A 26,473-nucleotide genomic window follows, 5' to 3' on the forward strand; every position below is an offset into this window, starting at 1 on the left:
TGTAATAATACTATTAATATGCTACACACACACGCACACGCACACGCACACACACACACACACACGATCAGTAAGTCAACAGGCCAGTAAATAAAAAGGGGTGGGGGAAGAATCATTCTTGTATAGTGATATTTTTACACTTACAATATGGTTAAATCATTTGTAATATATGTTTTAAAAGGGAAACATCAAATATAATTAAAAAAAAATCCTGCTTTGAGACGACAGGCATGAGCCTCAATGCAGAAGAGTGTGACGAGAGCAGCTCCTTTAACAGAGCCAGCTGGGTGTGCTGCTCGTGGGTCTCCAGTGAAGCAGAGGCGGCTGTTACTGGGGTAAATGATTCATGAAGATGCAGACCAGAAGCCGCTCCGAATTCTGATTCAATAATTTTCCAATCTGAGAAAAAGAAAACATCACTAAGAACTGATACAGCACCCAAAGTATTTATCCATGAAATTTCGGCAACCTGGAAACAGTCGTTTCTCATTAGCTCTATGCTTTACTACAGTGGCAGACAACTATAAAAAGCGTCACAGTCTCTGAATTAAAGGAGCCTCTGTACTGCAGCTCCACTGTGAGCACAAAAGGAAGAAGCCAGGCTGTTGCTTCTGCTTTAATGCGGACGACAACATGATGTTTCCCCATTTCTTAACTCTAGAACCAGACACTGCCCACACAGATTCAACAAACATCTGCATTGTTAGAGGAAGCATCAGGGTCAGTTTATAGAATGTTCTGGAAAACAAAGGCTCTCTTACCGAATCATATGCAAAGGTACTGCAGTGGCAAATAATGGTTCTGCATTCAGGGTTTATGGTACTATAAAAGGCAGCTGCGTCTGTTGTTAGAATGTTACCACAGTACGTACTCATTTTAACACAATGACGTTACAATGGTAACCAATACTCACAGAACAGATGCCATTGCCAGCAATGCTGTGACCTGCTAATGATTTTGTTATTGGTATTCTACTGGCTGACCAAATCTCCCAGAGCTTATAGTGGTCTACGGTTCAAATGACTGAACACACTGAAGGCCTTTTCTAATTGTACATTACATTTTTTGGCCAGTTAGTAAATAACAGCATGCCATTGTCTTGAACTTCTCTGTAAGGTCCTACACCTTTACTAAGGAGATTGTCTTTTGTGCAATGCAAAGCTAATATCTGAAAGTCAGCACATGTTTAGTTCACAGTAACAAGCTGAAGCTGCATTAAAGAGGGCAATGTGGTCCTGGCTCCTTCTCGGCCAGACTACTTTCCAATACAACGGGTATTCCTTCTACTTCAGTTTATTTCACAAATTACATTTTTAAATTGCATGTGAGTCAGCCTGCTGTAGGTTTGATTATCTTGGAATTCAAATCACTTTTAGAAACGTATGCAAGGACGGAAGCAAATTGCTGTAGGAAAGACTACGACAATTGTAAAGTCACAGTTGTGCTGATAACATGGTTATATACTTTTCCCCCCTGTAATGCAATTCGAAATGAACCTCCGGTAGACTTTGAATCAGCAAACACCATTATGGAAGCCTTTGGGATTGTTCCTGAAAACACAAGTTGAAGAAATGAAGAAATATCATCAAGGTAAGACTTATTCGTTGCACCTATAGTACTAGTAGCACTTGCAATTTGGATAAAGGAGTGATGAGTATTTATTTTACCCTGTGGCATGAGAGATCAGACATGCCCATCTGCCAGTCATACCCAAAGGGGTCATTCATTATGTCCCTCACAAGGTTTGAATACTAACACACATGGGGCACTGTAATACAGCCCGAGCAGCTAAACACGTGGAAGAACATCATGCCTGCTGTGCTGCCATGCTACTCCTTGGTAATCCCTATTCACGAGAATACAGTTCAACAAGCCCGAGACTGCTATGCCATGCTCCCCCTTTATAACACTATAGTCTTGAGCCACTGTTACAACACTGTGCCATTAGAGTGCCACCTTAATGGGAGCCATGGCCATACTGCACACTAACTGGGTCTGTGGTATAAATGGATGCCTTATAAAAGGGGGAGCATTACATATTAAACTATTACATCAGTGCCACTGTTCTGTATGGAATAAAAATGCATTTTTGTTTTTACACCAGGCATATTTTATACTGAAGCAAATTCAATTAAGACTTGAAGGTTATTGTAGGACTACAGCAGTAAAAAGGAAACCTTGACCAAATCCCAATGATCAAACTGTCAGTAAGAAAGACTAATTGGCTAATTCTACTGGTAATTAGTGTATTCATTTTAGCATTTAGTAATATGAGGGCTAACACTAGTGTGCATTGGTAGTGGAGGAGTGTCTAATACATTGACTGTGACTGGAGGTCAAAAAGATTAACAGATCTAGCAGCTATGGCTACTCAATATATCTTACACTACAGCCTTTTAATAATCTTTGGTTGCTGTTCATTAGTGTTTGCTTCAGGGTAATGTAATGGGTTCTTTTCTATTGTGGATTAGACACAACCTTCATCCGGACGCATTTAAAAAAAAAGATTATCTGCAGCCACTGCAGTTGCCAGCTGCCCCAGATAAGGGACACCCCTGTGTCTTTGCATGATAAATACACCTGATTGCCTTAAGTGCCACAGAGAATTTAAAAGCACACTTTGAATGTCAATGAAAAACGTCTAGCAGCTGGTCCAGATTATCACAGAAACCCCCTGACTCTGCATGATAAGTTCTTGCTCTTGTACACAAAATACCCTACTGCTGATGCTGGGTATTTGAAAAGCCTATCTGAAGTCAAGTGCTTTCATGATGAGCCAACAACCAAGAAGAAAGCCAACATTCTCAATTTTAAGGACGTCAAGGTCCACAACAGATTACCAGCCACTTAACGACAAACAGCAGCCACTGAGTTTAGGCAACCCTTACTGCAAGTATCACAACAAAATGTTATGGACTAGACTGAGTTTGTTCAAAATAAGTGGCTGCTTAACCCGATGGGTTTAAGACAGATTTTATAAAGATTAAGTGAAGCAGCATTTAGGTTTTAGTAGCTTACCTGCAATGTTCTGGAAAGAAAAAAAAAGACTAATGGACACTGCAAACGAATGTTTGATTTACTCAAGTGAGCTTTCAACAGATGTCATTTGTAACTATAGGGAACAGCTCACTTGATAAATTTTAACTATTAGAGCTTAATAGTTCACTCAATATTTTATGAGATCAGTCTTATTAACTTAGGATAATTTATATCTTCCCATTTTGTGCTGAACACTTTTCACCTTAAATGCTGCATTGCAATGCTGAGGTCTATCAACTGACATACCCTGAGCTTTATCGCTTCCTCAGCACCCAATCTCTCATACCAGTACTAGCCTCTAAAATGGACTATGTGAATTTTTACAATCCTAGCAAATCACCAGCCTTTCTGAGCATGCAGGGGTAAAAGACAGAACTGCAGGACTTATTATGAATATCCTACAATACTTCATACAAATACCTTAGTCCCCAACTATAGCAGACTTAAAATATATGCAAGAGTACATTTAAGAAGTGATTGTAACAAAAACCAGGATTAGGATGTCTGCCTTTGGATAAGATGCTGCCTAAGGGCTTGGAATTGGACCCCAGGCAGACTGATTGCTTTCAGGAAGGTTTGAGTATGGGCTTCTGCGGGGCAGATGACAGCATACTTCACCTCGGACAGTGTTCACCCAGAGCCAGAGCCAAACCAACATTTCACATTAAATAAATAAAATTACATATATATATATATATATATATATATATATATATATATATATATATATATATATATATATATAAAGAATTGTCACAGATATATACAATTTAATCCTGCTGGTTCAACAGCTTCAAACTACAGAACAACAATGAAGACTGATCTATCTAGGTAGCGACTAGGGAAAGCACAGCGTAGTTTGTGCCAGTTGAACATTGGAAGACACCATAATGATAATAGATGCCACTGCTGTCTTCCTGGTTAACGAAGACAGAAAAATCTGAAAAGACATGAAAGACAGAACACAGCTTTATAAGAGCAATATTAGCGTTTCCCTTAATTAAGGGCTAGATTTCAGCATCTTAAATTTCTGGGCTACGCTCCTTTCATCTTTCAAGGATTACAACATTTTACAAGCTTCATGGACGTGCCAGGCTGATCTAATTAGCTCCACCTTCCCAGATCTGTTTGCAATTACCAAACCTCAGTCTTTGTAACTTCTGATAATAACACCTCACAGTAAGTGATGATTGAGTATTTCAGTAGCCAGACTGCTGCTCGGAGGCTTCATTTTTTCTCAGGGAGCAATACAACCTCTTCCCTTTCAACATTCTGCATTGTCTCCTTGCTACCTAGGGTGAGCGTTTAATATGCTCTTCATATCGTGTGCAATGCTGTTGCTGCTAACTCAAATTGTATTTTTTTGGCAATCTTCCAGTACATATCCCTTACAGACGGACCTCGATTTGCTTTACAGTAACCTCTAGTCACATTCTGTCTGAACTCTGCTGTAGTGAAAGCTTCCCTAGGCCCACTTGTCATGAGCAGAGAGCTGTGCTTTCAAAGGATGCAAACTTTTGTGCAAGCTTTTGCAATTCTAAAGTATAAGAGTGGATGACTCCATATATAAAAAAAATAATAATAAAGACGTAGATTATATGCCTGTAAACCAGCCAGTACTTAACTCACCATCCAATACAGAACATTTTACATTTTATAATTACTGCCCAGTGGCCCATGATTAATTAGATATACATTTAAACTTCAACAGGTTTCTTGTATTAATTGGCAATGCGATCATGCCTTAGGCAAACACACAACAATTTATTTTAAGAAGGAACCAGTGTAACGCTTAAAATAGCAATAAATGCTACTGTATCACACTCCTTAACCCAAGTGTGGACCTCTCATGAGAAGTCTCCTGTTCCAGAATCAGGCTTGTCAATAGATAATTACCTTTTAATCTATTTTCTATAAACAGCAGTGATTAAAACGCTTGCTGCATTCACCACCTCAATTCTGATACCACACTTTTCTGCATTACCCAACTGTTGCATCAGATACTACTGTAGGAGTCAATCCATTTGGAATATACAGTACATATCTTCCTAATACTGTAATCAATTGCCATTTATAAAATATGTATAATATTGCGTTTTATTTATGTACACCTACTGATACATATTACATTAGGCAAGATCTTGTTGATGGCTGAACAATTTACTCACATTAACAGCTTTAGCATAGTTTGTGTAAGGGATCAAATTTAGGCACATTTCTAGAAGTTATAGGTTCAGGATCATTATCTGGATCACTAGTGCTTCACTGTTCCACTGCACAAGGCTAAAATACCAAGACAATACAGGTTCATATGTTTCTCACATCCTGTTGAAGTGTAAAGGTTTTGTCACTTACCACCAATGAGATTGGTCTCTTCCAAGACACCACACCGATCAGCCCAGACAGCAGAACCTGAAAACAAAAAGCAGACAACAACGCTTACTACGCAGCTGCAACAGGCACACCACGACCTGGCACATGGTCTCAGGAGTGTAGAGACTACACCACATCTTTTCTGTCTTATGAAAGAGCAAGAGAGGGACCATAGCCATACTGTACCCCCATTTCAAAGCACAACACCAAAAGCAGAGTTTGGATTTCCCCTTTAAAACAACATGCATTCATATACACTTCCTGATTGATCAAAAACGCTGGAATTGTGAGCTAACCTTTCAAAATATACACTTTAGCTAAGAATACATAGAGGATACTGAATTATCGCTCGTGGTATTGCGGTTTTTATTCGCCACAGGACGATGTCCCAGTAAATCACAAGCCCCGAAAAGAATATATCCACGCCTGCGGTATAAAAGAAAATATCTTTTACAATACATTCCATGTTATGAATGAAGGACTTCTCTCCTAGTAGCATACAGTAGCCATTTACTGAAAGTTTAGGAATGGTTAGAAGTACAAATTACAGAAAGGACAGACACCAGAAAATATGATTTTCATTTGTAAACTCAGGGGAGCTGGATATATATGTACTAATTATGAAACGAACATGTCTGATAACAATCTTGCTGTGACTGCTGCCTGGATATTTATCTCTAGTCATTAAACTGAGGTCATCTGGACACGCAAAGAAGGTATGGAATCACAAGTAATTGTGTAACTGACAGGAATGGCATTGACAGGAGCTTAAACTGACAAGCATAGAGCTGGAGAATGCATGGTTTAACCTCGAGAGACCTTGGTCTGTGTGAAACTTCAGTCACAGAAGAAATTAACTTGAAGGCCTCACTACAGTATGATGCATGGTGAGACAAGTGAGTAGCCTTTGGCATTTTATAAAGTCAAATAAAGTGACCACACCTATGTAAATTGTACATATTTTAACATGTGTATACTGTACTTACTTACTTACACACACCTTAAATGATTAAAGAAAAGTCACATACGGTAGAAAACTATTTTTTAGCTTAGTTTAATTTTTCCTACCAAATCAGGCAGCTTGATTACAATATGAATGATGTTATCTGTTTTTCATGCCTGGTTATTCAGAGGGCTTACCTACTGATGAGGCTTCAGACTGCTTAAAGATGAGCAGGATTGTGAGAGTCTGCAGTTCACACAGTAATAGTGTTTATAAGGGTAAACAGAGCTGCTAAAATATTTAAGTCGTCATGCATCAACAGGCATGAATTAATGTGTTCGAGGCTTTGTCCAGAATATATAATCAACTAGGCAGAAGTGTTTCTGTGAACAAAAACAACACATCCCTGGTATCAAAGTGTACAAGGGACGACAGGTTCTGACAGTGTTGCAGCCTCAGCTTTCTTCATTTCAATTTGGCCGGTACCCATTATCAAACTTGTCCTGAGAATCATAGAATACAGTTGTGTACCAAATGTGTAGCTAATGTGCGAAAGTGTTTGGTCTTTATTATCCAGAAAGTTACATGACCACAATATCGCTGGCTTGGGGTAATAGATATGCAAAGAAAACCAAAAAAAAAAAAAAAAAAAATGTGGAGGCATTATTAAATGAAATGCCCAGACTATGTTTCATTCAAAGAAAATATGCAATAAATGCATACACAGTATCTTAATTCAGACAACCATAAATCTATTCGACAGTGCTAGATGAGCCTGGGCCCTGTCCCTGCTACTGTAATTACCGAACCACTAACAGTTTTAAAAAGCTTCTCTGTTCCTTAGGCTTCACACCTCCAACCACCTGAACACACAATCAGAAGCTACACGATCAAAAGTTTGGATGAGAGCTCCGCTTTGTTATGGGGGGCAGGCAACACAAAATAGACTGCTGATTTTAAATAATCAAATTGCTGCAGAGACGGAGTAACACAGTTGTGTAGCACAGTATTTACGTTTCAAAAGGATTTTTTCAAGCCTGAGTGATGCACATTTAAATCATTAAGGAGAGCAACAGTCGTCCTGACAGCTGTGTTACTGATTAAGCAGGGTTATCGTTAAAATCAACTGAGCAGTCTAACATACCAAGGGCATGTATAGAAATGCCAGGTAACAAACAAAAGGAAGCACAGGGACTACTGAACAGTCGCTGCCCATTTACTTATCATACACTTTTAGTGCAGAGACAAATAGTTTTGAACAGACACTCCACATAATGCCTTCATACCACGTTTGTGTACCATTTAAGAATCAAAAAGTAATTTACAGACAGACTGTATGTGGCAGGCTGGCGAGTGGATAGAGGCCCAGAGACAGACTGCAGTTCAAAAAAATAACTATTTTATTATAAATAAACAAAAATAAAGTGCACAAGGGCAAAATAACAGATACTCAAACACAAATAAAGCAAAAACAAAACTCACAAAAATAAAGTTTCCAGGCTGGGCAATGCCTTCACTGGATTTAGAAAATTCAAAAAACCACAAAACAAACACCAACCTGCTTCCTCAGCTCCCTTCTCCCAAATGAGAAGCTGAGGCCTCCTTTTATATCAGGTGGCTGGGCGCTGATTGATCGTTAATCAACCTAATCAACTAATCAACCCCAGCCACCTGAACATAATAAACCCAGGCAGGCAGGGGAAGTTAACCCCATCCCTGCCAATTTATAAAGGGCAGAGCTTTGCTCTGCCACACACCTCCCCCCATGTACAACGTACACCGGCCGCAATCGGCCAACTCCCCCCTTCCCCCCCCCCCCCCTCTCCCCAAGAGTCCAATTATGTCCCTTGGGTGGGCTGTTTTGGTGGGTGGTGGTGGGCGGGGTTGATGTCGGAGCCCCCAAGCCTTCTTTGGTTGAGGGGGCCCCGAATCTCCAATGGTAGCATGGCGACGGCGGCCCGGCTCCCTCTGGTGGGGGAGGCGGCGACGGCGGCCCGGCTCCCTCTGGTGGCGGAGGCGGCGACGGCGGCCCGGCTCCCTCTGGTGGCGGAGGCGGCGACGCCGGACCGGCTCCCTCAGGTGGCGGAGGCTGCGACGGCGGCCCGGCTCCCTCTGGTGGCGGAGGCGGGACGGCGGCCCGGCTCCCTCTGGTGGCGGAGTCGGCGACGGCGGCCCGGCTCCCTCTGGTGGCGGATGCGGAGACGGCGGCCCGGCTCCCTCTGGTGGGGAGAGGCGGCGACGGCGGCCCGGCTCCCTCTGGTGGCTGAGGCGGCGACGGCGGCCCGGCTCCCTCTGGTGGCGGAGGCGGCGACAGCGGCCCGGCTCCCTCTGGTGGCGGTGGCGGCGGCGGCGGATCCTCCTCCCTCTCTGGCTCTGGGAGCGACGGCAGTTCGTCCTCCCTCTCTGGCTCTGGGGACAACGGCTGATCCTCACCCCTCTCTGGCTATGGGAGCGACGGCAGCTCCTCACCCCTCTCTGGCTCTGGGAGCGACGGCTGCTCCTCACCCCTCTCTGGCTCTGGGAGCGACGGCAGATCCTCACTCCCTCTCTGGCTCTGGGAGCGACAGCAGATCCTCACCCCTCTCTGGCTCTGGGAGCGACGGCGGATCCTCACCCCTCTCTGGCTCTGGGAGCGACGGCAGCTCCTCACCCCTCTCTGGCTCTGGGAGCGACGGCAGCTCCTCACCCCTCTCTGGCTCTGGGACGACGGCGGCTCCTCGCCCCTCTCTGGCTCTGGGAGCGACGGCAGATCCTCCTCCCTCTCTGGCTCTGGGGACGACGGCGGCTCCTCCTCCCTCTCTGGCTCTGGGAGCGACGGCAGATCCTGCTCCCTCTCTGGCTCTGGGAGCGACGGCGGCTCCTCCCTCTCTCTGGCTCTGGGAGCGACGGCGGCTCCTCACCCCCCTCTGGCTCTGGGAGCGACGGCAGATCCTCGCCCCTCTCTGGCTCTGGGAGCGACGGCGGCTCCTCACCCCTCTCTGGCTCTGGGAGTGACGGAGGCTCCTCGCCCCTCTCTGGCTCTGGGAGCGACGGCGGCTCCTCGCCCCTCTCTGGCTCTGGGAGCGACGGCGGCTCCTCGCCCCTCTCTGGCTCTGGGAGCGACGGCAGCTCCTCGCCCCTCTCTGGCTCCCGGGAAGGCGGCTCACCCCTCTCTGGCTCTCGGGAAGGCGGCTCACCCCTCTTTATTGGAGTGACCGGGGCATCTCCCATGTCTACCGCCAGGTAATTAACCACCATGAGGGCAACCTCTGGGAAGGAGGCCGGGTGGTGCTGTTCCTCCCACTGTTCCCACCTCTCCCCATCTCGACGCCACAGCGTGTTGATAACTATGGGGAGATCGTGGACGAGGTCTGCCTCAGGGTGCATCAACCAGTCCCAGATCTCCTGGGACGGTGGTGAAGGTGGTGGTGCTGGAGGTAGTGGGGTGGCCCCTGATGCCCGGGGTGAACACGGCACCTCTTCCTGGGCCTGGTTGTAGGGGCATCCTGCCCAGTTGTGGCCGTCCTCCTCACACCGGCCACACCAGTTTGCCGGTGGCACGTCTGGGCAGGACCGCCAACGATGGTCCTCCTTCCCACACCAGGAACACCAGGGGAAGAGGCTGGCCGGGTCCTCCAGCGGTGGCTGCAGCAGCTTACATTTCTTCAGCTGCTGCTTGTCCTGCCTTTTGCCACTGTCTGCTCTTCTTTCCCATTTTTTTTTTCTCAAAAAAAAAAGTAAATACTGCTCTGAGCCTCTAGGTGGCGCTATCCCACTTCTGACACCAAATGTGGCAGGCTGGCGAGTGGATAGAGGCCCAGAGACAGACTGCAGTTCAAAAAAATAACTATTTTATTATAAATAAACAAAAATAAAGTGCACAAGGGCAAAATAACAGATACTCAAACACAAATAAAGCAAAAACAAAACTTACAAAAATAAAAAGTTTCCAGGCTGGGCAATGCCTTCACTGGATTTAGAAAATTCAAAAAACCACCAAAACAAACACCAACCTGCTTCCTCAGCTCCCTCTCTCCCAAATGAGAAGCTGAGGCCTCCTTTTATATCAGGTGGCTGGGCGCTGATTGATCGTTAATCAACCTAATCAACTAATCAACCCCAGCCACCTGAACATAATAAACCCAGGCAGGCAGGGGAAATTAACCCCATCCCTGCCAATTTAAAAAGGGCAGAGCTTTGCTCTGCCACACGGTGTATCATATGGTAAGTTATTGCACGCCAACCCCTGAAGTAAGATTCTACATCACAATTGTTTTTATAATGTAATATATATTAACCGACATCAGCTGCATACTACAAACAAAAAAGGGTTGAGGCTGGTCAAAAAGCAGCGACAAAACACACCACACACTGTACAAAAGAGCCAGGCTTGTGTGCATTTAGGGATTCAGAGCTTTTAACTGCATCAAATTCAAATTCAGCGGCACTACAGGTTATATTTCTTATGTTAAAAAGGAAAGAATACCCAAATATTCAGATGAACTTTGTAATATATTAAAATCCCCAATTTCCCAACACCACGAATTCAAGATGGGAAACTAATGTGATGAAACTGCAGGGTCATAGCCATAATCAAAGTCATAGGCCCTGAGCAGCAATAAGGCAAATATAAGGAAAGTATTCCATTCTCACTTTGTAGTACTATACTTCCAGAGTACATCATTCTCAACTCAAGGGGACTCAAGGGAAAGCATGGTTATTACAACAGGATTTGTTTTTCTCAGTTGGTTCTCGATTAGCTTCAGACAGGAATGCTTAGCAACACCAGTTGCTAAGGCTTTGCTATATTTCATTTAAGCTGCTCTTCCCATTAAAAGGGCAGTGTTGTTTGAGACGCTGACTTTACAGATTCTGACCCCTGCTGGTGAGATGAGGTTAAAAGCTCTATAATGACGAACACGCTTACTCGGGCCGAAAAACGACGTGACCAAACTCTGCACGTAAACAATCGAACCAATACCCGGCTACAAAACAATGTATTTGGGGGTTATTTTTTAAATTTTTTCGTACCCTCTAAGTGCAAGACCTTTTGTTTTGCATTGCTTATAAAGTAATAGGGATCGTTTATTTAGGATGTATTTGTTTAAAATTTATATTTAAAAAACAAAACAAAAACACTTTTTGTGTGTCGACTAAGAACATAAAAAGAAATAAGGGCGAAAGGACCGTGTGTGTGCCCTGACCCTGCTGCAGTGAATGTGAAAAGACTACTCATTAACACAGAGTGAGGATCCGAGCTCTGATGTATCACAGCCATTGGGACTGCACTGACACGTCTGTCAAGAGTAGAAATTACACAGGTATGCTTGAAAAATAGCTCAAAGTGTACAGAACACAGGTCACAGCACGCATGCTCAAAAAACATCAAATTCATAGAAATCAATCAAATGCCTTGAAATGAACTCTGCTCACCTGACATCAGTTTATCAAATCAAGTGTCTTTTCTTCAAGCCTGCTACCTACTTCCAAAAAGAATATCATCACAATACTACTTAAAATGTTACGTCTTATACATCTAACAAGTGCATAGACTAATGCAGTTAGTTCACCACCACCATCCCCCCAACCCACCCCCTTGACATTTCAAACAGGTGGGTTCAGCTGTCTGCTTTTGTTGGTGTAACACCAATGAAGGTGGAGGCAATGCATCATGTTACCAGTAGCTCAGCGTAGAGAGAAAGCATACAATGGTGTGATGTTCGGGTTTACCAATTCTGAATTGGATTTCAGGCACTCCTGGACATGGCTGCTTGCTGCTTTGTATATTTTGCTTGCAATGCATCTTCTGTTGTGTAGTCAAATGCTATTTTTTATCCAAATAAGAGAGCCCTATTTAGGAGCGAGGCAGTCCAACATTTTACTTCTAAATTATTGTAAGAAAGAGCATAGTAATGCCTTAAAGTCAGATTGAGCGGAAGGCAAGAGCACGTGGAAAAGATAAAGACTGTCTCTGTCTGTTTTGTCCGTCCTTGACTAATCTTTAGACCTTCAACAAGGTCCCAGAGAAAACCCTCATTATTTATTTTCCGTAGTTTGTTGTTTTGTACTCACACAATTCCAGTCTATGTATATTTATGTATATCATGCGTAGTTTGATCAGGTAATTCTAGACAACTGACCCATTTGGAAAATTTCATTACCTTTGTATTATTTATTATGAGTCCAACTTATGTTACATTTGAGTAGGTACACACCCTAGAAACACCCATCTGTTGGCCATATTCCGCTGTTGTTGTTGTTATTAACATGGCATTCAAGCAAAGGAGCATTGTGTGGAATTTCTTTACCACAGCAGGAGAAAACTGAATTAAGGAAGTATTTCATTCAAAGGAGGAAGCACGGGCACACTTAATGTGCTCCACGAATATTTTGTAATATACCCAAAACAAAACAGGTCAACGTTTCATGAGTGAGTGAGTAATATTTTTAGTAATTTTGTATTTTTCACCTTACGTATTTTGGAGTGCATATGTTTTTTCTTTGTACATCGACTTGTACTTATTTGATCTTTTTGGTAATAAACTATATCTTTGCAATAACTGTAGATAAAGCATTCCTTATTGGAAGCCACACAGTTATTATTAATAAATCACTGAGTTATCACTGACACAAACCAACAGGATGTTATGTTGTTTTTCTTTACAATCCGTTCCTGAGAAGGATTAGGCACATGTTATTATTATGAGGTGTACTGCCGCTGTGTATATCTGTTTTCGGTAAAAACCTGATATCCTGTCAGTAAAGAACTGCTAATACAAAGCTTCTGTCTTAAGGTGATCTTATGGTGCAAGCCAGAAACCCACGGTACAACTGTGTTATATATTTCTGCATTTCTCAAAATTAATAATTGATACCAGGTAGTAAAAACGAAGATGCGGTGGGTAATTTAACCTGTTGCAACCTTAATAAACTTTATATCTTATATATACAGTGCCTATATAAAGTCTGCACCTCCTTTCAAAATTTCACCTTTTGTTGCATTATAGCCTGGAAATAATATATAGATCTAGTATTGTTTTTTTTCGTATCTAACATCTAACCACAACTTCAAGTAAAAAAAAAAAAAATCTGAAATTTGTAGAAAATTTATTAAAAATTAAAACTGAAATAGCTTGGCTGGATAATTGTCCACCCCCCTTGTAATAGCATCCTAAATTAGCTCAGCAAAGGTGCATCACAAGTATTAACTCCGTATTAACTCAGGGGGGGGTGGAGATTTATCCAATTATGATCTTTCATTTTTGTGTTTTTAATATATAATTTTTTCTCAATAAAAACTGTTTTTCCCCTTAACAGTGTGGAGTATATTGTGTAGATAAGTGGAAAAAAAAATCTTTCATTTAATGCATGAAATTCTGAGGCACTGACAACAAAATGTAAAAAAATTTCAAGGGGGTGTCGACTTTCTATAGGCACTAATATATAGGTCCTATAACTGAAGTAAAGTGTATCTAAGCCTGTGGTCACTGCAGTAATTAAGCATGGGTGAATATAATGTTTCTGTCCACAGTATGAGTCTGATGAATTGGAGAAGTGTGCTTACCAGGATTATGATAGTGACAGTGATGTCCCAGAAGAACTCAAGAGAGACTATGTGGATGAGCAAACTGGAGACGCTCCTGTGAAAAGGTAGACATCCTCTAAACGTATTGCATGCATCATTTAGTTTATTGACAGCTGCATATCTAAAAATTTCAGCTTGATTTAATGTTTGCAGTAGAAATGCTGTTTCCCCAGCCCTCATAAGTATCCACAGTTGCCACTGTAGTGTTAATAATTTTACAAAGTTGCCACTGCTTTATCTCCCAGACAAAGTCTGTATAGTTTCAGGGTTACATCAGCACTGTATACTAAATGTGCCAGTATCCTCTGACCGAAAGTGACTAAAGCCTTAATGTCATAATTGAAGCCCGGTGATTTTTTACGTTTTTGTAGGATTAACCGAACACTTTGAGTTACTGTCTTAAATTTTGATTAACAACTATAATTTTTTATTCTTCCATTATCATTGTATTCCATATTTGTTTCACTGCCACATTGTTTTAACCACTGGCCATATTCAGGATACAGACCACAACTTCAATATACTCTTTACAGCCACTACAATGCAGTTTTCTTTGATTCATTCATTTACTTCATGCTTACAAACGATGCCATCTGAAATGCCACTGTCATTTCTACATGCATTGTTCATTACAAGGTTAAATCATGTGTCTATTAACATCTGTGTGGCTTATCGCTAGATTGAAATTAATTTACACAAAGATTGTGATGAATGTGTTTGTCTAGCAAACATAGTATCAATAAAAAAAGACATGCTGCACTGCCAAGTGAGATTATTTGGTCAAGCCATTCAGTGTTTAAACAAGTCAGGCATCATCATTAGGGTCTTCTATCAGTACAGTTAGATACCATATTTAAGTAACAAAGTTTGGCAGCTTGCATTATTCCTAATAAATTGTTGTAAATCCAAGTGTGATTTGAAATTGAAAATGGGAAAACACATGGAAAAAAGAGTAAAATGATGCTGTGTAACTCCCATTATGATGCTGAGATGCAGATAAATAATGGAATATGTTGTATGCTTCCTTGATATTACAGTTTGCTAAAGAAATAGCTCAGAAGCCTGGTAGATATAGAAAAACAATTACAGCTGCTGGAAAATTGTCAGTTTTTATTCTTTCAGAAAGCTAGCAGCTATCATCTGGAGATGTCTTTACAATCTTAAAGAAGACCTTTTTTTTTTTTTCAAAAGGATGAAATAAAGCCATTCTCTTTTTGGAGAACAGCGCCTGGGCATTGTGTTTATTTAGAAGTGATAAATGTAGCTTCTTGCAATATGCAGATGAGAAGTTTGTCATAGGTGTGCTGCAAGTCTTACTATGAACGACTCATACAATATCTGCAACTTGTTTATTGTTTTCATAAAATGGGAATATTGTTATTATCCTTCCTAGTGTTTTGTGTGTGTGTTTTAATCAGTATATTGTGTCCTACCCAAGTCTTTGTGTGCAATCTGTTCAAAATGCCCTATATCATACCAGTCTGCCATACAGTATGTACTGTAAGTTTTCCTAGTTTTAATCCAGTTACTGATTCACAAAATGTCGGACTGATGGTAGTAATTCAGTTGCTCTTATTTCCTCTCACCTTTACACGACATTACAGTCCTCTAACCTGAATTAAACGAAGCCACTGAGTAATAGTAATAGCACCTGCACGAACTGAAGTACAATACACAGGTAGCAAAGTCAGTATTTGTTTCTTGTTTAGCAGGTAATGTGTTATGCATAGTAAACACCATGATGTAGAGTGACCCTGAAAAGTCTTTCCCGACAGACATTTATACTTGAAAACACTTATTAACATCTTGAAAGCCAAAGTTATCGAGTATTCCCCCTTCAGCACACACAATAATTTCGGATTAGGAAAAACACGCTTTAGTTTTAATAGTGTTCATGTTTCTCCTACTTAAGCAAGCAATGCAGTATTTACGGTAAATAGAAGGTGTGCTAGTTAAACACTTTCAAATCTCCTGGTAATTGTTCTATAATAGGCCTTATGATGACTTTGGTTTCTTTTTTCTAAAATGCTTATACAACAGTTATAATCTCTTGACTGATGTGTCATAGTTCGGTGCTTTCTTTTTCTAACAGTTTTTCTTTCCTTTTACAGCCTGTCAGATGAACTGACAGAACTAAAATACTTAACAGCCACATGCCTAGCATGCAAGTTGAAATTAATTTGACAAATTAACTGAGCTGTAGCCTTATGCCTTTGACTGCTGAACCAGCTCATGAATTTCCCACCACCCTGCGACTCCTTTAGCCTTATCAGTTGGCCTGTTGTAATTATGTTTCTGCTTTTGCAATTAGTGTGTCTCGAGATACCCTCAGGAGCAGGAAGAAGTCAGACTACAGCCTTAATAAGGTGAATGCACCCATCTTGACGAACACTACCTTGAATATAATCAGGCTTGTTGGTGAGTAAGACAGTCTCATCATTAACCGAAAGGGGATGGAAATGACCATCCATAAGGTGTACCATTTCTATAGTTTAATTTATCATATAATTATAGTTGAAAACTCAATTTTCATAACTTACACTTTATATAACACTATTCTGGTTTATTACTGTAAGGCAAGACATACACAGCAATGCAGTACTATTTGGTTTTTAAATATACTGCTTTATGTCTTTTTTGAGGGTAATGTTTTAGTCTTCCAAACATCGTTGGCAGTTTTCCCCTCTCAAAGCCATTTTTCAGTCTTTGTCTTTGTTACTTTTGTACGACGATTAATTGAGATTGACCATTTAATTAACGATAAACATCCTCGAGAACTATCTCGCCTATCTCTCTCTCTCTCTATTATATATAGTATTATATATCCCGAGAGAGAGAGAAAGCTGCTAGTGGGGTTTGACTGTGTGATAGTATAATCCTCGATGCGGTTAAATGTCAGCAAAACTTGCAAATAATATATACAAAATGAAATGTACTGGTTGCATAAATATTCAGCCACTTAAGTCAGTACTTGGTAGAAACACATTTAGCAGCAATTACTGCTGTGAGTCTTTTTGGATAGGTCTCTATTAGCTTTGCACAGTAGGATGGTGAAATTTGTGCCCATTCTTTGTGGGAAAATTGCTCCAGTTCTGATATGTTTGTTGGGGATCGTTGATGGACTGCAATATTCAAGTCTCACCATACATTTTTGATTAGATTCAAGTCAGGACTTTGACTGAGCAACTCAAGAACATTATTTCTCTTCTTGTTCAACCACTCCAGTGTGGCTACGGCTTTGTGCCACAGGTCATTGTCCTGCTGAAGTGTGAATTTCCTCCTCAGTTTCAGGAGTCTTGGCTTACTCAAACAGGTTTTCCTCAAGGATTCGCCTGTACTTTACACAATCCATTCTCCCCTCTATCCTGACAAACTACCCAGTCCCTGCCTAAGAGAAGCATCCCCATAACATGATGCTGCTTGACAGTTGGGATGGTGTTGACTAGGTGATGTGCAGTGTTGAGGTTTGCGCCGCCTGCATTGCGAACTTGAAACCTTGGAAAACAAAGTAGACTTGTGTTTGTGAAAAAAGTTGTACAGTCGGCATAGTAATGCACGACAAACGTTTGAGGTATGAACGAAAATTCTACTCGAAACACTCATTTACAAGAAAGAAACGGTGGGCAGGTATGCCGGTCGAATGTGAGGGGACTGGCTTATTGTTGATGTATAAACACTGACTCCCATCTCAGACACAAAAATTTGCAGATCTCTCAAGGTCATTGTTGGCATCAGAGTGACATCCCGAACCAGTTTCTTGCTTGCCCGGCTGCAGGCTTTGGGAGGTCGACCTGATCTGAGTAGTGTCTGGGTGGCATGCATATTTGGTATTTGTACCTAATAGTTTGAGGTATCACTTTGTTATGTATATGCAGATGTATATATATTATATTTAATAATGTTATTTGTTTATGTATTTATTAATTAATTCAAACCACATTGGGCCTCTGGGTGTAATATACCAGCTGTTGTACAATCATTGATGGGATACTGGGATATCATTGATGACTCCTGACTCTGGCCTTAAGTCCTTGGAAAGGTAAACATAGAATCCAAGAGAAGGCAGATTTTAATTACAATTAAAAACAATAACATTATAAAGGGGTAGAAAGAAATGTATGCACTAAAAAGTATCAGCAGTAAAAATATATCCTAGTATATTAGATTAAGAAACCAAGCACCTCTGCCAAAACCCTGGTTAAAAAGAAAATCCGTTAACTTTCTGCACTGCAATGATGTGCTTTCATCTTCTAGTTGATGCTAAAAATGTTTCAAACATTTAACTGGTAAAAAAAAAGAAACAATTTTCCACTTCTCTGGAGCACAGAAAGCTAAAGCTCAAATTGTTGGACATCAATTTATGTGATGGAACAGACAACAGTTTACTTTTTGACAACCGTAAGGTTGAAGCTTGTGTATGTGAACCTGCAACTGTGATATATGTTGGACCCCAGCCAAGCACAGCTTTAATATCAACAATACATTCTTCAAACCAGTCTTCTAATGGGTACACATGTAGTGCATGTAGCACTGGTTATATGTGGCTTCAGAACCTACTGTGTGTTAGCAATTGGCTGAAGCATTTTGTAACAGAAGTAGGGGAGTATTTTCAGAGCTTTTTGAAAGGAAAAAGGAGCCTAGTAATTTCACAATCTAGAACCATCCAATTAAATACATACTGTAAATATATCTTGCTGCGTTAATGTAATTATCATAAACACCCTCCAGTTATTTTTATATCAGTTTTGGAAAATTAAAGTTGAAATTTCTACTTTTCAAAAAGGCTGAAGTAAATGCTTTAGAAATATGGCCCATAATTTCTTGAGGTTAAATCTCATGAGGCCAGCAAAAATGTTATTGGAGTAGTGAGACTGTAGTAATGGCTTGAATAAATCCTTTAAAGGTCCACATGGGTGAGGAGTGATGTCAGCTTTGCAGTTGTTTTGTAGGTGATAATTTTATGCCAGTGAGACACCCTCACCCAGAAGCTGTTTCAGTCGAATCAGCCAGTGCTGTAATATAATCTTCTGAGGTGGCATAACAAATTAATCTAGCTCCACAGGCATTGACATGGTATATCACATGACTGCTACCTAGAAATGCGGGCTCAACATTGTTTGCTCAGTTCATTGTAACTGCTTGAAATCTGATGAATTTGTTATTTAGTCACATGACACTAATAGGCTCCAGTGCATTAGGTTGCATTACAAAGGTCCATATGAAAGGCACAAGGTCATGCTTTTTTCACAAAGAATTTAGGACTTATGCTGAAGTGGAGAAAACCAATAACCAACTCTTTCTCAGCATTAAGGAGATATATGCAGGCCCTGGTGGCGTTTGTCTCCCAACCCCTACGTTTATTGACTTTTTCATGGATCTCAACTATATTAACAGCAGATTGTAGTGTCTGATGTACTCCCAATACAAATTATACTATAATCTTCCCTCCTATGCACAACATTTCTATTGATCAATATTTTAACACTAAGTCATAAATCATAAGTGACGTAGATAAATCGATTGTAAAAGGCATACACGTTTGTTTGCCAGCATTTTATGGTGCTTTTCAAGTAAAGGTTAAGGGTGTCACATTTTAAAAAGCTTTTCAATTTGTGAGATGCCAACTGCTGAATGTCAATACTGTCAGTAATCACAAAAACATTTAAAATCCCTCTCAGCAGTATGCATCCAAACAGATAACTTTGTTTCTGTGTTTTTGTAATCTACATAGCCTTTCACTTATTTTTTATTTGTATTTGTTTTGATACTTCAGTTACTGTCACTACAGAATTAAGTTGTGGAATGGCTTGCGGGCTAGCACAAACACATAGGTTAGATCAGTGAGGAGAGCCCATATTTGGTTTGCATTAATCTACATTAATAAGATATGCTTTGTTTTACTATGTTATCCAGTATTGTACAACCTCGTTAGGCTTCAGAAATCGGATTATCTGGTTTAGACTGCAGGTGGTGTTTTCTGTTCATTTGCAACTTCATTAAAGCATTTTGTGGTGTTTTTAAATTGATGTTTTCATATTATCACCATACGATTAGGGGTTACTAGAGAAGAGACACTTGACACTTATTAAGAATAAATTGAGTTCCCTGAAGTAATCAATTGGATGAGATCTAATTTTTAATAGTTTGAGTACTATTAAACTAATTATATGTGTATTTTGTTGTTTGTTTATTAATGTGCATTTTATTTTTTTTATTTTTTTTGTGACCCGGAGACTCACCACACAGGCTCACTTGGGTTCTTTTCCCTTCCAAATCACAACCCAACACACAGAATTTGAAAGAATTGGTTACACCTGAGCTAATTTAGGATTGCTATTACAAGGGGGGGTGGATACTTATCCAACCAAGCTATTTCAGTTTTTATTTTTAATTAATTTTCTACAAATTTCTAGAGTATTCTTTTCACTTGGAAGTTGTGGGGTAGGATGTGTAGATAAATGAAAAAAAAAAGAACTTAAAAAAACGTTGATGCATTTTAATTCCAGGCTATAAGGCAACAAAAGGTGAACATTTCGAAAGTGGGTTGTAAACTTTCTATAGGCACTGTAAGTGTATAATATATGTGTGTGGTGACACATACACACATTGTATATATATATATATATATATATATATATATATATATATATATATATATATATAAAATATATATATACATATTTTTGGATCTCCATTACAATTTAAAGTATGTATCAATAAAACAGATATAAACATCTAGCATTTGGTTTATACAACACAATCCAGCACAGTTACTAATAATAGCTCTCCAAATCTGCATTTTATTGCTATACAGGCTTTTAGCTGGAAAAATGTGGTGGCACATTTGTAACTTTTTTTTTCTTAACCTTTCAGTCACCACTATGCAGAACATTAAATTGGTAAAACATATTGCTGTGATGAATCTGGTGTCTTTTCTACCAGGTTGATCTGTTCTGTCATAGCTGAGTGACATGCGATCTGCTGTGTAATCCACACCTCCAAAAGCTTGGGAATCACAGTCAGTGTCTTTGCCTGCCCTGTCTGCTTGTGTTCGGAAAACACAGTGAACAATCCCATACGGTACAGAGTGTGTTTCCGTTCCTGCAGCTTGGGGAGTACTCTAATGGAGCTGCTAAAACAATATGTTTCTGGGTTTTCTAAATTGCTGTAACACAAGAACAAAATGTAACATTGTCTTTTAATGTTTCTTTGTTTCAGGGAAGTACTTGCAGATGATGAATATCCTGAAACCAATAGCCTTTGATGTGATCCACTGCATGTCCCAATTATTTGATTACTACTTGTATGCAGTCTACACATTCTTTGGCCGAAATGATATGGTGAGAAAAGTTACAGAGGAGCACATTATTTATGTAACTAACAACATACCTGATTGCTTTTAAAATGATTGTGTTAGTTATTTCTAACATTTTGAGTTTCAGTTTTAATTTGCGTGGTATTTATTTTATTTTATTTTGTTTTCCATTTCAAGTAAAGGGTTTATAAAAAATAAATATTCAAGTAGCTGGAACACAAAGGTCTAGTAATTGTGCTGGTTAAAAAGTGAACATAGTTTTGAAAAGAGAGGGTGTTTCATTTGAAGGCCTTTTACAATTGTTAACATTAAAGTAATATTTCAATGTTTTGTTACTAATTGTTTTATCAATTTGAAGAAGGCCTGTTGTTATTAACCTTGTGCTGTACACATATCAGATTTAAAATTGAGATGGTGAGATTGAAATCTAGCACATATCCTTTAATTCTTATATTGGCCTTCCTAATGGCCCAGCCCTTTGTCACATCATTTAGAAGTCTGAGTTACTGAAATATATATCCCATCTAAATGCTTTCTCACCCAAATATAAAAACATGACCACTCCTGATAGGTCATCCATCTTAATGAAGATTGAAAGCCATGATTAACTAGTTTCAGCCTTTTTCAAAACAACATAATTATTTCCCTTGGAATGTACAGTCACATAATGTATAGCTGCACACAAGCCTCCATTATGTTTCATTTGTCAGAAATGTATTTTAAGAAGGAAGCAAGATAATGGGAAATGGGTATTAAGAATATTAGAATTCACTACCCTTGAGGGATTTATTTACCAACATGAGAATAGTTATTCTACCCATTATGTACTTCAGTGGTACGAATAAATCAAATAAATAACTGGATATGCAGAACATGCAGCTATTGGATGCGAGAACACGTGCAAATATATTAAACAATGTGGGAGAAACTGGAAATCACCAAGTTCACCACAATTGCATGCTTCTAAAGATGATTTCCCCTTAGGCCCCATTGAGCCCACAATCAATCCCTTAGCATGGCAAGACACTCCTCCACTAGCCTTTATGTGGCTAATGGACGCTGCAACATGAAATCGATCAGCCACTAATCCTGATATTAACTACAAAGAATTAGCTGCCAATTCCAATCTTACTATTCCCCAGAAAGCAATGGTACCCACTTAGTTACTGAACTGAATGTTATTCAGAATATCTTCAGTATAAATGGGAAGAGCTGATCCTTAGCCAAATACACAGATTTAACATACTAACCATTCTGATTGAAAATAGTAATTACATTTAAAACAATCGAAACGACTTGCCTCACTGACTTTCCAGTTACCAGAAATTAAAAAAAAAAAAAAGTACAACACCTTGAGCAGGAAGACGAGAGCCACAATTCACTTACCCAATCCGTAAGATTACTTTACCTCCTTGATCCCAGCCAGGTGCCAGCATGATGTATTATGAATGGATTTGAGCAGCCTGTCTAATTTATTTCTTTTTTTTTAACATACTGATTTACAGTCATAATTATTGTTTTGACTTTTATCCTTGCATATTTTTCTCTATGTTTCAAAGCATGTGCCTAATCCGCCAGTTTCTGTGCCTGGCAAAGAACAGAGCACTCCTAGGCAGACAACAGTCTGCTCGGTAAGGTTCTGGGGGTTTGTACCCTTAGCTATAACTAGGATTTGTCGCTTGTCAGAAACTGTTTGCTGTGCTTTCATGCAGAGATTCCCTTAACTTAATGATCCCCTTGTGTGTGCTTTCTTCACTGTCTTAGTCTTCCTGTAGTTTTTTTCAACTCATTTAGAAGTAGTGGTGTGTGAAAGACATTTCCAAGTGTATATATGTTTATAGATGAGAAACCGTTTGATAATGTAACAGAACAGTGAATGTTCCAATAGACTGATGATTTTCAAATGCTGATGCATTGTTGAAAAAGAGAAAAACAAAATGAATATTATGTAAATGCTAATATTTTTGTTAAATTTGACTTGTTTTTTTCTGTTTTCTAAATTCAACACAAATAATTCACAAATAATTCTTTGGGATCACAAAATTCACTGAGCTATCATTTCAACAGTTTGGATGGAAGTACCCTGTCAGGGTTAAGAAGAAGTGTGCTGAATGCTGAGTAGTTTGCAGCACTGGTGTAAACCCATAAAACAAAACAAAACAAAACAAAAAACCTTAGTTATCTATATTTAAATCACCTTATATTGAATAATTTAGATGTTAAAATATATATTTTTTTTTTCTGTACGGGTCTGGGTGGGGGAGGTGACTAAAATAAATACAAAATGAAACAAGGGTAAGGATTTGATAGATCAGCAAAAAAACCTGCCTTTTGATGTTTATGGATTTGTTATTTTTTTCTTTTGCAGTATGAATCATCCGGGCTTGGTCTAATCAGCAGTAGACTCCGAACAACTCTGAACAGAATACAAGAGAGTCTTATTTACCTGGTAAGGATTTGAACTTTAATGCGTTGCTACTTTTTTTTTTTTTTTTACCTTCCAAAGAACAATTCATGCGTGCATAGATTATCCAGTGTTCCTTCCTGTTGTAGTCTTTTTGAAGATTTGCTGGAGTTGTTCTCTAAGGTTGCAGATCAGTTTAAGTCAAGGTGACAGACAGCTCTGACTTTCTTTACATTCATCTCAATTTAGAACACTTTGCTGGCAACCTCTTGATCTTCATGTGCAATAAATAAAAATAAAAAAAATCTATTTCTGGGGGTTAATCTTTTTTCTGAGAAATCATTGGCAGCTATTTTTCTATCTAGAATTGTTATTTATATCAAGAAACAATTAGAAAACACTAATTATGTTCACCATTTTCCTTTTCCCAACCCAAATTAGCATGGCTCCCAACTAGTCTGAATTCATGAAACTGAATGAAAGATCTCTTTATACAATCAAACATTTGTTGAAAGTAGTATTTGGATTTTTCTGAGTTTGATGTGGCTTCCACCCTCAAGAGTGAAAATATCTGTATGGTCCCAACTAAGAGAAAAGAATGTGTGCTGGTTGTGTCTGGTGACACTGGAGGTAGCAGTCATGCTGCAGAAACGGGCCATTTGCATAGTACACCCCTTCGACACCAAAGGGGGGTTCTATTCCAGGTATTTTCTAGTGCCAAAATGGGATGGCGCAGATGGTTCAAGATGCTGACTACGCAACGGCTGTTGCAGTCCGTCAGGCCAGGCGATTGGTTCACCTTGATGGACCTAAAGGATGCCTATTTCCACATCTGCATAAAACCAGTGCACAGAAAATACCTGAGTTTTGCTTTTCAGGTCTTAGTGTACCAGTTCTGTGTTCTACCATTCAGCCTCTCTCTGGCTCCACGTGTTTTCACAAAATGCATGGGAGCCATTCTGCCCTGTTGAAACTCAGAGGAATCAGCAACAATCTGGACCAATGGCTCATCTAGCACAAGCACACAAAACTCGTCGCCAACCACTTACATCGGCTAGGCTTGAAATTGAACGATGCAAAGAGTCAACTAGCGCCTGCTCGGATAGTCACCTACAGTGGCTTTCAAAAGTATTCACATCAAATCTCGGGTAGAGTTTGCCAGAAGGAATGTGGGAGACTCTGAGACCATGTCAGATGATTCTGTGGTCTGATGAGACCAAAATAGAGTTTTTTGGCCTCAACGCTAAGCGCTATGTTAGACGCAATTCTAACACTGCACATCATCCTGAGAAAACCATCCCTACCGTGAAGCATGGTGGTGGCAGCATCATGCTACAGGGATGCTTCTCCTCAGCAGGGACTGGAAAGCTTGTCAGGATAGAGGGCAAAATGGATGCAGCAAAATACAGAGAAATCCTGGAGGAAAACCTGCTGAAGTCTGCAAGAGACGGTCTCTTGGACCGCGAACGCTCTAGGAGAAGATTCATCTTCCAGCAGGACAATGACCCCAAACATACAGCCAAAGCCACAATGAAGTGGCTTAAAAACAAAAAGGTCAATATCCTGGAGTGGCCCAGTTAAAGCCCGGACCTCAATCCAATTGAAAATATGTGGAAAGAGTTGAAAATTGCTGTTCATCAAAGGTCCCCATCCAACTTGACGGAGCTTGAGCAATTTTACAAAGAAGAATGAGCAAAAATTGCAGTGTCCAGATGTGTAAAGCTGGTAGAGACTTATCCAAATAGACTCATGGCTGTAATTGCTGCCAAAGGCGCCTCTACCAAATATTGACTCAAGGGGGTGAATACTTATGCAATCAATTATTTTCTGTTTTGTATTTGTAATTAATTTAGAACAATTTGTAGATTTTATTTTTCACTTTGACATTATGGACTTTTTTTGTGTTGATCAGTGGGCAAAAACTCCTAATTAATCCATTTTGATTCCATATTGTAACAAAATAAAATGCGGAAAAGTCCAAGGGGAGTGAATACTCCTGAGAGCCACTGTATCTGGGGGTGCACTTGGACTCGGAGCTCATGTTGGCCACCCTGTCAGAAAAGTGGGGAGAGTAACCACCTGCCTAGGGTTGTTTCAACTCGGCAGAACACTTCCAGTACTGTTTGTTACAGGGCTAAGTCCCAGAGACAGGCTCTGTCTAAACAGCATCTGTCCAAATCGTTAACAGGTACATACAGATTGCGTATGAACTGGCCAATCTGCCCCTGCCCGAGAAGCTCACCGGCCATTCCAATCCCCAAATACGCTGCGTACCACATGTTCCAGGGTGCATCTGTCAAGGACATATGCAGTGCAGCGGTGTGGGCTTCCTCCCATGCGTTTGCCAGGTTCTATCGGCTGAATGTCATGGATCCGCAGAATCCTGGATTTGGCACTAGAGTACTGAGGGTGGCTTCCCAGTCTACCCTCACGATGTAACATTAGAGGTGAGTCCATCTTAATGTTTTCAGTATGGAATATTACTGTGACACAAGCGGGTACTAGCGTGCAATTGAGTTGTATGCCATGTCCTTGAATCATCTTGGATATAATCACCAATTTTGTAATGGTTAATATTCCCTACTTGAAAGGGAACATTAGGTTATTATCATAACCCTGGTTCCCTGGCATTGGAGTATTAACCATTAACTTCGGGGTCGCGGCATTCATGGTCACAATCTTGGAAAGAAAATGACAATACTTGTAATAATAATAGTGGTCAAATTAGCTTAATGTGAGAAGAAATGAGATTTAACATTCAATATTGCATATCACAGCTGAAGTTTTTATCCCAAAGTTGGAGATGTTCAGCTTTAATGGTGTCGACCAGCAGGC

At 40.1% G+C, this 26,473-nt stretch overlaps 2 protein-coding genes across 2 annotated transcripts in view; one reads left to right on the forward strand and one right to left on the reverse strand.

The window, feature by feature from the left end:
• LOC121294707 (protein FAM189A1-like) overlaps nt 1–5,446 on the reverse strand; it is a 41,498-nt gene extending 36,052 nt beyond the window's left edge. The window contains exon 1 of the mRNA XM_041218724.1: nt 5,395–5,446. The gene's annotated coding sequence lies outside the window, so the exon portion shown is untranslated. The remainder of the gene's footprint in view (nt 1–5,394) is intronic.
• LOC121294541 (syndetin-like) lies at nt 231–23,695 on the forward strand. The gene is made up of 6 exons (XM_041218329.1): nt 231–335; nt 13,866–13,984; nt 16,231–16,337; nt 21,138–21,259; nt 22,794–22,865; nt 23,603–23,695. The coding sequence occupies exons 1-6, from the start codon at nt 231–233 to the stop codon at nt 23,693–23,695; spliced, it is 618 nt and encodes a 205-aa protein (XP_041074263.1).
• The last annotated feature ends 2,778 nt before the right edge of the window (nt 23,696–26,473 follow it).

The sequence above is a fragment of the Polyodon spathula genome, chromosome 19, assembly GCF_017654505.1.
Source record: "Polyodon spathula isolate WHYD16114869_AA chromosome 19, ASM1765450v1, whole genome shotgun sequence".
NCBI classification, from domain to species: Eukaryota; Metazoa; Chordata; class Actinopteri; order Acipenseriformes; family Polyodontidae; genus Polyodon; species Polyodon spathula.

Excerpts from the sequence above, each read along its gene's own strand:
- LOC121294541 (XM_041218329.1), top strand. The coding sequence starts at position 231 with ATGAGCCTCAATGCAGAAGAGTGTGACGAGAGCAGCTCCTTTAACAGA. Across the intron at positions 13,985-16,230 it reads GGAGACGCTCCTGTGAAAAG|TGTGTCTCGAGATACCCTCA; the intron begins GTAGACATCCTC and ends TTTTGCAATTAG. Across the intron at positions 16,338-21,137 it reads GAATATAATCAGGCTTGTTG|GGAAGTACTTGCAGATGATG; the intron begins GTGAGTAAGACA and ends TCTTTGTTTCAG.